The sequence below is a fragment of the Stigmatopora argus genome, chromosome 6 (genome assembly GCF_051989625.1).
Source record: "Stigmatopora argus isolate UIUO_Sarg chromosome 6, RoL_Sarg_1.0, whole genome shotgun sequence".
NCBI lineage: Eukaryota > Metazoa > Chordata > Actinopteri > Syngnathiformes > Syngnathidae > Stigmatopora > Stigmatopora argus.
Window position 1 is genome coordinate 13745325 of NC_135392.1, and position 14171 is coordinate 13759495.

Sequence of the window (14171 nt, forward strand, 5' to 3'; positions counted from 1 at the left end):
GGGACAATTGAGAGGTTATAATATATAGAGCTCAATCTAATTGTTTCAAACTGAAAGTTGCAAGGGCAGCACGTAACACAGCTGCTTTGCATCAACAATATTCTCAAATTAATGTCTTGAAATGGAACTGCCTTTTGATTCAGAACTTTGTTTCAGCTGTGGTTGCTCCTAAAGTCCTGGAGTCAATAGATAACATTGAGAAGAGTTTATTCAATCTTAAAGTTATCTTGCTTTCATCTGAGCTAAAACAACATTTTTAAGTCTCCATGCAACCACCCATTTGTTTGAATCAACAAGACTCTATTTGATCATTTCATTTTATGATTTTTTGCCAGTACAGATTTGCAAATTTTGATGTTTCCAATGTTTATTTATCTGACATGAATTTAAAACCAACCAATGCTCATTATGGAATAGAAAAAAATGCCAGGTTCAAAATCTAAAGAAATAACTTTTTCATTCTTTTTTTCCACCACCCCCTGGCATCAAACGATACTGTGGGCTGAAACAAAAACCACATTCATCAGATAACACCAATACTCTACTGCTATCCATGTTTTCCCTGGAGATGTTGATGAAGATGTATGCTCTTGGCTTGTCTTCATACTTCATGTCACTCTTCAACCGTTTCGACTGCTTTGTGGTGACCACTGGAATTATGGAGCTCATTCTTGTACAAATGAACATTATGTCAGTCATGGGGATCTCAGTGCTGCGCTGCATACGCCTGCTACGCTTACTTAAAGTGACCAGGTATTTTTTTCTTAACAGTACTTTACAAGGATGTCCTTCCATGCTATAATCTGTTGTATAGTATATGGCACACTGGCTTGCCCATTGTACAACTTTGTTTTAGGTTAGTAATTGAAATGCGGTATGAGTGTGAGTGTGAATGGTTTGTCCGTCTCCTTGTGCCCTGTGGTTGGCTGGCCACCAATTCAGGTTGTCCCCCATTTGAAATGTTTAACTAAGGATTTTTAAAAATAATTGTTGTTGATATGATTTTGTATTCTTTAGATACTGGACCTCACTCAGTAATCTGGTGGCTTCCCTCTTGAACTCAGTGCGCTCCATTGCCTGCTTGCTCCTCCTTCTCTTCCTCTTTATTGTCATCTTCTCACTGCTAGGAATGCAGGTGTTTGGAGGAAAGTTCAACTTTCCAAACCAACCAAAACCACGTAGCACCTTTGATAGCTTCCCTCAAGCCTTGATAACCGTTTTCCAGGTACAAAAATAGAGATATGTGGGTGTTCCAAATGCACTTGGTGCATTTATTTGAGAAATCAATGTGCCATGGCTTGGTGATGCATATTTCTATCCATCCTTTTTTTCTTGGTTTACTACTTAGTTCATAGGTTCAGTAGTTTCAGCAGTTACTCTAAATTATTCTGTGATTTCCATCACAAACCTGTCTTTCAGATTCTTACAGGTGAAGATTGGAACGCAGTCATGTATGATGGCATAATGGCACATGGGGGTCCCAGCATGCCAGGAATTCTCGTAAGCATTTACTTCATCATTCTGTTCGTCTGTGGAAACTGTATCCTTTAAATTTGCTTCTGTGTACTGTACTTTATCTTTCACCCAAGTAAATTCACTGTTATATTCTTTTATGAAGCTATTCAGTCATTCTTTTAAATGTATTCCTGGCTATCGCTGTTGATAACTTGGCTGAGGCTGAGTCTTTAACTTTGGCCCAGAAGGAAAAAGCAGAGGATAAGAAACGAAAGAAAGCACTCAGGTCCGTCTTGCATAATGCTTGCACAACAATTTAAAAAGGTTCTACGCAGTGTCGAGTAACAGCTCATCATTGTCATGATCAAATTCATAGAGCCAACTTACCCAACAAGACCTCTGAGGAAAAAGCTAATATTGCAAAGAAATTAGCTGAGCAGAGAGCTAAGGGTGTTGAGGGCATCCCCACCACTGCTAGGGTAAGACATTTTTTAATTATAGTTATTATTTTCATAAACCGACAAAACAGCAATAATTTATGCATTTAATCAAATGTTTAACTTTCAGCTCAAGGTTGATGAGTTTGAGTCAAATGTGAATGAAATTAAAGACCCCTTTCCTCCAGCTGACTTTCCTGGTGAACATAATGCTTCAATATTGGAAGTATATCAAATCTTTGAGCAATACATTCAAATTCATATCTTTGTATTGTGTAGGTGATGATGAAGAGGAGGATCCTGAGATCCCAGAAAGTCCCAGACCTCGACCAATGGCTGATCTTCAGCTGAAGGAAGAAGCAGTACCAATGCCAGAAGCCAGTTCATTTTTTATATTTGGACCACAAAACAAGTATGATCAATTTGAATGATGATTAGGAAAAAAAAAAAAAATATATATATATATATATATATATATATATATATATATATATATATATATATATATATATATATATATATATATATATATATATATATATATATGTCAATGTTGTTCTTGTAAAGTTTGAGTTACAACCAAGCTTCAGATAGCGTATTGTGAAGAAAAGTGCCGCACTCCTTGAACAGGAGAAGAGCCCAAACAAAGAGATCCAGGAACTCGCTAGGAGCATGGAGAACACAGTGCTTAGTGGAATGCAAGAAGACGGCCTATTAGTAGAGAAGCCAAGGCTGAAAGGGTCGAACAAGAATAGCAAATGAAATCTAGAGCATGATCTGTGGTGCTAGTGTGTGTCCAAAAAAAGTGATAAATGTTTCTTGTAAGGGGAAGACTAAAGCATATTGGGTTAAGCGCAATTTCAGTGGCAACCTTGCTCAAAAGTAACTCTGTAGTAGTAGTCTGTTGTGGCAGCAAGTTTTTTTTCCATCTTTCAACAGGCCGTAATACTGACATTTAATTTTGACCATAGAAAGGAGCATTGTTTTTTTGAATATGATATTATATAGGTATATTATTTCTGGTAACTATTGCTATACAAAATGCATTTGTTGCAAGGACCGATACCTTATGTGTATTATTTTTCTAAGTATCTGTATTTTGCTTAAATTGTCTTTAAAATCATTGCTTTGAGAACGATCCTATTCTAATTTATTCTCATTCAAATATTTTTTTACTTTTCTTTATTTCAAATTCTTTTTTAGGTTCCGAAAGCTGTGCCATCGCATCATAAATGCAACCACATTTACCAATATCATCCTCCTTTTCATCCTACTATCATCTGTTTCTTTAGCAGCTGAAGATCCGATTGACCCAATGTCCTTCAGAAACCAGGTGACAAAGTGAATGCATTTGAAGTCAATGAAAAATTATTCACATTTCCAGTGTATTTCATAATGCCATAAAAGTTGCCATTCATGTGAAATTCAGGTTTTGGCGTATGCTGATATAGTCTTCACTTCAGTGTTCACAGCAGAAATTGTACTCAAGGTGAAAACAGCAATATTCTTCATACTGCCATATGCTTTTTGTAATAACAGAAAAATGTTTAAATGATCTAAAATGTTTTATGTCCATTGCTTTTTAGATGACAACTTACGGTGCCTTTCTTCACAAAGGGTCTTTCTGTCGAAACTCTTTTAACATTTTGGATTTGCTGGTTGTTAGTGTATCCTTGCTCTCCATGGGAATGGAGTAAGTGGATTAAAAACTTCATTAATTCTAAGTACTTTTCGAGTTGCAAGTCTTAGATTACGAAGATTTAAAAGGCAGAAACTTACAACAGTGTATATTCTTTGGTTTCAAGAGTAGTATATAGTAAGGCTTTTTTCTTTAAAAAATCGACATAGTATAGTAAGGCTAAGAAAGTCGGAGAATAAATCTGACTTCTGATTCTTCTCATAGTTATTGCTGTGGTCCAGTGGCAAAAATATTGGTTCAGAACTTGAGGTGGGAATCAGGAGTGAGTTCAATTCCACTCTCTGCAATTCACAAATTGTTTATTGAGGTAATGAAAAGGATAAATATAACTTCCAATCACTTCATTTCAGAAGTCACTGTGGTCCAGTGGCAAAGACAATGGGTCAGAACTTCAGGTGGGCTCAAATTCAAATCAGGAGTGAGTTCAATTCCACTCTTTGCAATTCTCAAATTGTTTATTGAGGTAATGAAAAGGATAGATATAACTTCCAATCATATCATTTCAGAAGTCACTGTGGTCCAGTGGCAAAGACAATGGGTCAGAACTTCAGGTGGACTCAAGTTCAAATCAGGAATGAGTTCAATTCCACTCTTTGCAATTCTCAAATTGTTTGTTTAGGTAATGAAAAGGATAGATATAACTTCCAATCACATCATTTCAGAAGTCACTGTGGTCCAGTGGCAAAGACAATGGGTCAGAACTTCAGGTGGGGTCAAGTTCAAATCCGGAGTGAGTTCAATTCCACTCTTTGCAATTCTCAAGTTGTTTATTGAGGTAATGAAAAGGATAGATATAACTTCCAATCACATTGTTTCAGAAGTCACTGTGGTCAAGTGGCAAAGACAATGGGTCAGAACTTCAGGTGGACTCAAGTTCAAATCAGGAATGAGTTCAATTCCACTCTTTGCAATTCTCAAATTGTTTGTTTAGGTAATGAAAAGGATAAATATAACTTCCAATCACATTGTTTCAGAAGTCATTGTGGTCCAGTGGCAAAGACAATGGGTCAGAACTTCAGGTGGGCTCAAGTTCAAATCAGGAGTGAGTTCAATTCCACTCTATGTAATTCTCAAATTGTTTATTGAGGTAATGAAAAGGATAGATATAACTTCCAATCATATCATTTCAGAAGTCACTGTGGTCCAGTGGCAAAGACAATGGGTCAGAACTTCAGGTGGACTCAAGTTCAAATCAGGAATGAGTTCAACTCCAGTCTTTGCAATTCTCAAATTGTTTATTGAGGTAATGAAAAGGATAGATATAACTTCCAATCACATCATTTCAGAAGTCACTGTGGTCCAGTGGCAAAGACAATGGGTCAGAACTTCAGTTGGGCTCAAGTTCAAATCAGGAGTGAGTTCAATTCCACTTGTTGCAATTCTCAAATTGTTTATTGAGGTAATGAAAAGGATAGATATAACTTCCAATCACATTGTTTCAGAAGTCACTGTGGTCAAGTGGCAAAGACAATGGGTCAGAACTTCAGGTGGACTCAAGTTCAAATCAGGAATGAGTTCAAGTCCACTCTTTGCAATTCTCAAATTGTTTATTGAGGTAATGAAAAGGATAGATATAACTTCCAATCATATCATTTCAGAAGTCACTGTGGTCCAGTGGAAAAGACAATGGGTCAGAACTTCAGGTGGACTCAAGTTCAAATCAGGAATGAGTTCAACTCCAGTCTTTGCAATTCTCAAATTGTTTATTGAGGTAATGAAAAGGATAGATATAACTTCCAATCACATCATTTCAGAAGTCACTGTGGTCCAGTGGCAAAGACAATGGGTCAGAACTTCAGTTGGGCTCAAGTTCAAATCAGGAGTGAGTTCAATTCCACTCTTTGCAATTCTCAAATTGTTTATTGAGGTAATGAAAAGGATAGATATAACTTCCAATCATATCATTTCAGAAGTCACTGTGGTCCAGTGGCAAAGACAATGGGTCAGAACTTCAGTTGGGCTCAAGTTCAAATCAGGAGTGAGTTCAATTCCACTCTTTGCAATTCTCAAATTGTTTATTGAGGTAATGAAAAGGATAGATATAACTTCCAATCACATTGTTTCAGAAGTCACTGTGGTCAAGTGGCAAAGACAATGGGTCAGAACTTCAGGTGGACTCAAGTTCAAATCAGGAATGAATTCAATTCCACTCTTTGCAATTCTCAAATTGTTTATTGAGGTAATGAAAAGGATAGATATAACTTCCAATCATATCATTTCAGAAGTCACTGTGGTCCAGTGGCAAAGACAATGGGTCAGAACTTCAGGTGGACTCAAGTTCAAATCAGGAATGAGTTCAACTCCAGTCTTTGCAATTCTCAAATTGTTTATTGAGGTAATGAAAAGGATAGATATAACTTCCAATCACATCATTTCAGAAGTCACTGTGGTCCAGTGGCAAAGACAATGGGTCAGAACTTCAGTTGGGCTCAAGTTCAAATCAGGAGTGAGTTCAATTCCACTCTTTGCAATTCTCAAATTGTTTATTGAGGTAATGAAAAGGATAGATATAACTTCCAATCATATCATTTCAGAAGTCACTGTGGTCCAGTGGCAAAGACAATGGGTCAGAACTTCAGGTGGACTCAAGTTCAAATCAGGAATGAGTTCAATTCCACTCTTTGCAATTCTCAAATTGTTTGTTTAGGTAATGAAAAGGATAGATATAACTTCCAATCACATCATTTCAGAAGTCACTGTGGTCCAGTGGCAAAGACAATGGGTCAGAACTTCAGGTGGACTCAAGTTCAAATCAGGAATGAGTTCAATTCCACTCTTTGCAATTCTCAAATTGTTTATTGAGGTAATGAAAAGGATAGATATAACTTCCAATCATATCATTTCAGAAGTCACTGTGGTCCAGTGGCAAAGACAATGGGTCAGAACTTCAGGTGGACTCAAGTTCAAATCAGGAATGAGTTCAACTCCAGTCTTTGCAATTCTCAAATTGTTTATTGAGGTAATGAAAAGGATAGATATAACTTCCAATCACATCATTTCAGAAGTCACTGTGGTCCAGTGGCAAAGACAATGGGTCAGAACTTCAGGTGGACTCAAGTTCAAATCAGGAATGAGTTCAATTCCACTCTTTGCAATTCTCAAATTGTTTGTTTAGGTAATGAAAAGGATAGATATAACTTCCAATCACATCATTTCAGAAGTCACTGTGGTCCAGTGGCAAAGACAATGGGTCAGAACTTCAGGTGGGGTCAAGTTCAAATCCGGAGTGAGTTCAATTCCACTCTTTGCAATTCTCAAGTTGTTTATTGAGGTAATGAAAAGGATAGATATAACTTCCAATCACATTGTTTCAGAAGTCACTGTGGTCAAGTGGCAAAGACAATGGGTCAGAACTTCAGGTGGACTCAAGTTCAAATCAGGAATGAGTTCAATTCCACTCTTTGCAATTCTCAAATTGTTTGTTTAGGTAATGAAAAGGATAAATATAACTTCCAATCACATTGTTTCAGAAGTCATTGTGGTCCAGTGGCAAAGACAATGGGTCAGAACTTCAGGTGGGCTCAAGTTCAAATCAGGAGTGAGTTCAATTCCACTCTATGTAATTCTCAAATTGTTTATTGAGGTAATGAAAAGGATAGATATAACTTCCAATCATATCATTTCAGAAGTCACTGTGGTCCAGTGGCAAAGACAATGGGTCAGAACTTCAGGTGGACTCAAGTTCAAATCAGGAATGAGTTCAACTCCAGTCTTTGCAATTCTCAAATTGTTTATTGAGGTAATGAAAAGGATAGATATAACTTCCAATCACATCATTTCAGAAGTCACTGTGGTCCAGTGGCAAAGACAATGGGTCAGAACTTCAGTTGGGCTCAAGTTCAAATCAGGAGTGAGTTCAATTCCACTTGTTGCAATTCTCAAATTGTTTATTGAGGTAATGAAAAGGATAGATATAACTTCCAATCACATTGTTTCAGAAGTCACTGTGGTCAAGTGGCAAAGACAATGGGTCAGAACTTCAGGTGGACTCAAGTTCAAATCAGGAATGAGTTCAAGTCCACTCTTTGCAATTCTCAAATTGTTTATTGAGGTAATGAAAAGGATAGATATAACTTCCAATCATATCATTTCAGAAGTCACTGTGGTCCAGTGGAAAAGACAATGGGTCAGAACTTCAGGTGGACTCAAGTTCAAATCAGGAATGAGTTCAACTCCAGTCTTTGCAATTCTCAAATTGTTTATTGAGGTAATGAAAAGGATAGATATAACTTCCAATCACATCATTTCAGAAGTCACTGTGGTCCAGTGGCAAAGACAATGGGTCAGAACTTCAGTTGGGCTCAAGTTCAAATCAGGAGTGAGTTCAATTCCACTCTTTGCAATTCTCAAATTGTTTATTGAGGTAATGAAAAGGATAGATATAACTTCCAATCATATCATTTCAGAAGTCACTGTGGTCCAGTGGCAAAGACAATGGGTCAGAACTTCAGTTGGGCTCAAGTTCAAATCAGGAGTGAGTTCAATTCCACTCTTTGCAATTCTCAAATTGTTTATTGAGGTAATGAAAAGGATAGATATAACTTCCAATCACATTGTTTCAGAAGTCACTGTGGTCAAGTGGCAAAGACAATGGGTCAGAACTTCAGGTGGACTCAAGTTCAAATCAGGAATGAATTCAATTCCACTCTTTGCAATTCTCAAATTGTTTATTGAGGTAATGAAAAGGATAGATATAACTTCCAATCACATCATTTCAGAAGTCACTGTGGTCCAGTGGCAAAGACAATGGGTCAGAACTTCAGGTGGACTCAAGTTCAAATCAGGAATGAGTTCAATTCCACTCTTTGCAATTCTCAAATTGTTTGTTTAGGTAATGAAAAGGATAGATATAACTTCCAATCACATCATTTCAGAAGTCACTGTGGTCCAGTGGCAAAGACAATGGGTCAGAACTTCAGGTGGACTCAAGTTCAAATCAGGAATGAGTTCAATTCCACTCTTTGCAATTCTCAAATTGTTTATTGAGGTAATGAAAAGGATAGATATAACTTCCAATCATATCATTTCAGAAGTCACTGTGGTCCAGTGGCAAAGACAATGGGTCAGAACTTCAGGTGGACTCAAGTTCAAATCAGGAATGAGTTCAACTCCAGTCTTTGCAATTCTCAAATTGTTTATTGAGGTAATGAAAAGGATAGATATAACTTCCAATCACATTGTTTCAGAAGTCACTGTGGTCCAGTGGCAAAGACAATGGGTCAGAACTTCAGGTGGACTCAAGTTCAAATCAGGAATGAGTTCAATTCCACTCTTTGCAATTCTCAAATTGTTTGTTTAGGTAATGAAAAGGATAGATATAACTTCCAATCATATCATTTCAGAAGTCACTGTGGTCCAGTGGCAAAGACAATGGGTCAGAACTTCAGGTGGACTCAAGTTCAAATCAGGAATGAGTTCAACTCCAGTCTTTGCAATTCTCAAATTGTTTATTGAGGTAATGAAAAGGATAGATATAACTTCCAATCACATCATTTCAGAAGTCACTGTGGTCCAGTGGCAAAGACAATGGGTCAGAACTTCAGGTGGACTCAAGTTCAAATCAGGAATGAGTTCAACTCCAGTCTTTGCAATTCTCAAATTGTTTATTGAGGTAATGAAAAGGATAGATATAACTTCCAATCACATCATTTCAGAAGTCACTGTGGTCCAGTGGCAAAGACAATGGGTCAGAACTTCAGTTGGGCTCAAGTTCAAATCAGGAGTGAGTTCAATTCCACTTGTTGCAATTCTCAAATTGTTTATTGAGGTAATGAAAAGGATAGATATAACTTCCAATCACATTGTTTCAGAAGTCACTGTGGTCAAGTGGCAAAGACAATGGGTCAGAACTTCAGGTGGACTCAAGTTCAAATCAGGAATGAGTTCAAGTCCACTCTTTGCAATTCTCAAATTGTTTATTGAGGTAATGAAAAGGATAGATATAACTTCCAATCATATCATTTCAGAAGTCACTGTGGTCCAGTGGAAAAGACAATGGGTCAGAACTTCAGGTGGACTCAAGTTCAAATCAGGAATGAGTTCAACTCCAGTCTTTGCAATTCTCAAATTGTTTATTGAGGTAATGAAAAGGATAGATATAACTTCCAATCACATCATTTCAGAAGTCACTGTGGTCCAGTGGCAAAGACAATGGGTCAGAACTTCAGTTGGGCTCAAGTTCAAATCAGGAGTGAGTTCAATTCCACTCTTTGCAATTCTCAAATTGTTTATTGAGGTAATGAAAAGGATAGATATAACTTCCAATCATATCATTTCAGAAGTCACTGTGGTCCAGTGGCAAAGACAATGGGTCAGAACTTCAGTTGGGCTCAAGTTCAAATCAGGAGTGAGTTCAATTCCACTCTTTGCAATTCTCAAATTGTTTATTGAGGTAATGAAAAGGATAGATATAACTTCCAATCACATTGTTTCAGAAGTCACTGTGGTCAAGTGGCAAAGACAATGGGTCAGAACTTCAGGTGGACTCAAGTTCAAATCAGGAATGAATTCAATTCCACTCTTTGCAATTCTCAAATTGTTTATTGAGGTAATGAAAAGGATAGATATAACTTCCAATCACATCATTTCAGAAGTCACTGTGGTCCAGTGGCAAAGACAATGGGTCAGAACTTCAGGTGGACTCAAGTTCAAATCAGGAATGAGTTCAATTCCACTCTTTGCAATTCTCAAATTGTTTGTTTAGGTAATGAAAAGGATAGATATAACTTCCAATCACATCATTTCAGAAGTCACTGTGGTCCAGTGGCAAAGACAATGGGTCAGAACTTCAGGTGGACTCAAGTTCAAATCAGGAATGAGTTCAATTCCACTCTTTGCAATTCTCAAATTGTTTATTGAGGTAATGAAAAGGATAGATATAACTTCCAATCATATCATTTCAGAAGTCACTGTGGTCCAGTGGCAAAGACAATGGGTCAGAACTTCAGGTGGACTCAAGTTCAAATCAGGAATGAGTTCAACTCCAGTCTTTGCAATTCTCAAATTGTTTATTGAGGTAATGAAAAGGATAGATATAACTTCCAATCACATCATTTCAGAAGTCACTGTGGTCCAGTGGCAAAGACAATGGGTCAGAACTTCAGTTGGGCTCAAGTTCAAATCAGGAATGAGTTCAATTCCACTCTTTGCAATTCTCAAATTGTTTATTGAGGTAATGAAAAGGATAGATATAACTTCCAATCACATTGTTTCAGAAGTCACTGTGGTCAAGTGGCAAAGACAATGGGTCAGAACTTCAGGTGGACTCAAGTTCAAATCAGGAATGAGTTCAACTCCAGTCTTTGCAATTCTCAAATTGTTTATTGAGGTAATGAAAAGGATAGATATAACTTCCAATCACATCATTTCAGAAGTCACTGTGGTCCAGTGGCAAAGACAATGGGTCAGAACTTCAGTTGGGCTCAAGTTCAAATCAGGAGTGAGTTCAATTCCACTCTTTGCAATTCTCAAATTGTTTATTGAGGTAATGAAAAGGATAGATATAACTTCCAATCACATTGTTTCAGAAGTCACTGTGGTCCAGTGGCAAAGACAATGGGTCAGAACTTCAGGTGGACTCAAGTTCAAATCAGGAATGAGTTCAATTCCACTCTTTGCAATTCTCAAATTGTTTGTTTAGGTAATGAAAAGGATAAATATAACTTCCAATCATGTATAGGCGGGCCGCCTCGTGGTGTAGTGGGTAAGTCACCTGCCTGCGACATGGGTGTCGAGGGTTCACGTCCCGGTGTCGCCAGTCAACGACTGTATGGTGTCGGCAGTCGGCCGCAGGCCGACTGTCGAACACCACCAGGGATCCCCCCCTCCCAACTGTCTTCCGGTCAGCCGAAGGCTGACCGGAAATATTGTTTTGCTGAAAAAAATGACTAAGTCTTTATTCGAATGAAAAAAGGATTACCCATTTACTGAACTACTAGTGTAGTGATTAGTCAAACAACAGTGGGATTCGAACCCCCATTTCCCACATGGCAGTCAAATCCACTAACTTGAGGTCTGTCTGACCCATTGTCTTTGCCACTGGACCACAGTGACTTCTGAAATGAGATGATTGGAAGTTATATTTATCATTTTCATCACCTCAATAAACAATTTGAGATTTGCAAAGAGTGGACTTGAACTCACTCCAGATTTGAACTTGTGTCCAACTTCAATTTCAACCCAGTGTTCTTGCCACTGGACCACAGTGTCTTCTGAAATGATGTGATTGGAAGTTATATTTATCATTTTCATTACCTCAATAAACAATTTGAGAATTGCAAAGAGTGGAATCAAACTCACTTCTGATTTGAACTTGAGTCCACCTGAAGTTCTGACCCATTGTCTTTGCCACTGCAGCACAGTAAAGTTGGAAGTTGTATTTATCCTTTTCATTACCTCAATAAACAATTTGAGAATTGCAACAAGTGCAATTAAACTCATTCCTGATTCCCACCTCATGTTCTGACCCAATGATTTTGCCAGTGGACCACAGCAACAACTAGAAGGTGAAGAATCAGAAGTCAGATTTATTCTCCGACTCTCTTAGCCTTACTTGCTATGTCATTTTTTAAAGAAAAAAAGCCTTACTGTACTATGTCGTTTTTTAAGAAAAGAAGCCTTACTATACAATATCGTTTTTTTAAGAAAAAAGGCATCCTCTACTATGTCGTTTTTCAAGAAAAAAAGCCATGCTATACTATGTCGTCTTTTAGGAAAAAAAGCCTTACTATACTATGTCGTTTTTAAAGGAAAAAAGCCATACTATACTATGTCGTTTTTTAGGGGGGAAAGCCATACTATACTATGTCGTTTTTTTGGGAAAAAGCCTTCCTCTACTATGTCGTTTTTCAAGAAAAAAAGCCATGCTATACTATGTCGTTTTTTAGGGGGGGAAAGCCATACTATACTATGTCGTTTTTTAGGGAAAAAGCCTTCCTCTACTATGTCGTTTTTCAAGAAAAAAGCCATGCTATACTATGTCATTTTTTAGGGGGAAAAGCCATACTATACTATGTTGTTTTTTAGGGAAAAAGCCTTCCTCTACTATGTCGTTTTTCAAGAAAAAAAGCCATGCTATACTATGTCGTTTTTTTAGGGGAAAAAAGCCATACTGTACTATGTCGTTTTTTTAGGAAAAAAAGCCTTACTATACTATGTCGTTTTTTAAGAGAAAAAGCCTTACTATACATGGTCTTTTTTAAACAAAAAAGCCTTACTATACATGGTCATTTTTTAAGAAAAAAGCCTTACTATACATGGTCTTTTTTGTAAATAAAAAGCCTTACTATACTATGTCATTTTTAAAGACAAAAAAAGCCTTACTATACTGTGTCGTTTTTAAAGAAAATAAGCCTTACTATACTATGTCGTCTTTAAAGAAAAAAGCCTATACTATGTTGTTTTTTAAGAAAAAAGCCTTACTATACTATGTCGTTTTTTACGAAAAAAAGCCTTACAATACTATGTCGTTTTTTTAAGAAAAAAGCCTTACAATACTATGTCATTTTTTAAGAAAAAAAGCCTTACTATACTATGTCGTCTTTTAAGAAAAACGCTTTACTGTACATGGTCGTTTTTTTAAATAAAAAAGCCTTACTATACATGGTCATTTTTTAATAAAAACCCTTAATATACATGGTCATTTTTAAAGAAAAAAGCCTGACTATATATACATAGTATTTATTTTTTAAACAAATAAAAGCTTTACTTTACATAGACCACTTTTTTTTTTCAAGAAAAAGCCTTACGATGTCCAGCCATTCAAGTCATTTTGCATGCCAGCTTTACGTTTTTACCAAATCTCGGGGTATTCTTTGCTCAGTTATGAAGCACGTCTAATAAGATGAATAAATATTTGACATTATCGTCGACAAGGAAAAAGAGTGTCGCCAATCTTTCATCAAAACATATATACTATCTACTTGTGGATGTATTAAAGATTACAGAACTAAAACATTATGTCGATAATTTCCACATCTGCGGATTAAACCTTGATAATTGCACAATTTCACCCGAAAAATCGTGTCTACATTTTTTTCAATATTCATAATTAAAATACTGCTTCATTTTGTCATCTAGATCCAGTGCCATCTCAGTAGTTAAGATTCTCAGGGTTTTGAGGGTACTTAGACCCCTGAGAGCCATCAACCGAGCAAAGGGTCTCAAGGTATGACATGCTGTCCGTGGCTGGATGGCAATCAACAAAAAAGGGTTTTCATTATGTGGATGATTAAGGTATTGATGAATGTCATTTTATTTCTAGCATGTGGTCCAGTGCGTGTTTGTTGCTGTCAAGACCATTGGAAACATTGTACTGGTTACCATGCTGCTTGACTTTATGTTTGCCTGCATTGGAGTTCAACTTTTTAAGGTAAGGATATTAGTGGTAATTTAAAGACAATATTAATTTTCTATCATGTATGGCAGGGGTGTCACCCTTACGGCCTGTGGGCTGGATGTGGCCCTCCAACAGGTCCAATCCGGCCCATGAAATTTTTAGTCTACTTGACAGGCATACTTTATTTATGAGGAGAAACTCGTGCACAGTATTTGTCCATTGAAAATCTGTTGTTCAATGCTTT

The 14171-nt window shown here is 37.0% G+C and overlaps 2 protein-coding genes across 3 annotated transcripts in view; one reads left to right on the top strand and one right to left on the bottom strand.

The window, feature by feature from the left end:
- Window positions 1-14171, bottom strand: part of LOC144075490 (uncharacterized) — a 64684-nt gene that overhangs the window by 11572 nt on the left and 38941 nt on the right. The gene's annotated exons all lie outside the window — the stretch shown is intronic.
- Window positions 1-14171, top strand: part of LOC144075495 (dihydropyridine-sensitive L-type skeletal muscle calcium channel subunit alpha-1-like) — a 28065-nt gene that overhangs the window by 4530 nt on the left and 9364 nt on the right. The window contains exons 10-21 of the mRNA XM_077602562.1: window positions 528-753; window positions 1018-1225; window positions 1420-1540; window positions 1627-1741; window positions 1832-1934; window positions 2023-2092; window positions 2172-2304; window positions 3096-3225; window positions 3322-3381; window positions 3479-3585; window positions 13669-13756; window positions 13853-13960. Coding sequence (XP_077458688.1) covers window positions 528-753; window positions 1018-1225; window positions 1420-1540; window positions 1627-1741; window positions 1832-1934; window positions 2023-2092; window positions 2172-2304; window positions 3096-3225; window positions 3322-3381; window positions 3479-3585; window positions 13669-13756; window positions 13853-13960 — 1469 coding nt within the window. The remainder of the gene's footprint in view (window positions 1-527; window positions 754-1017; window positions 1226-1419; window positions 1541-1626; window positions 1742-1831; window positions 1935-2022; window positions 2093-2171; window positions 2305-3095; window positions 3226-3321; window positions 3382-3478; window positions 3586-13668; window positions 13757-13852; window positions 13961-14171) is intronic.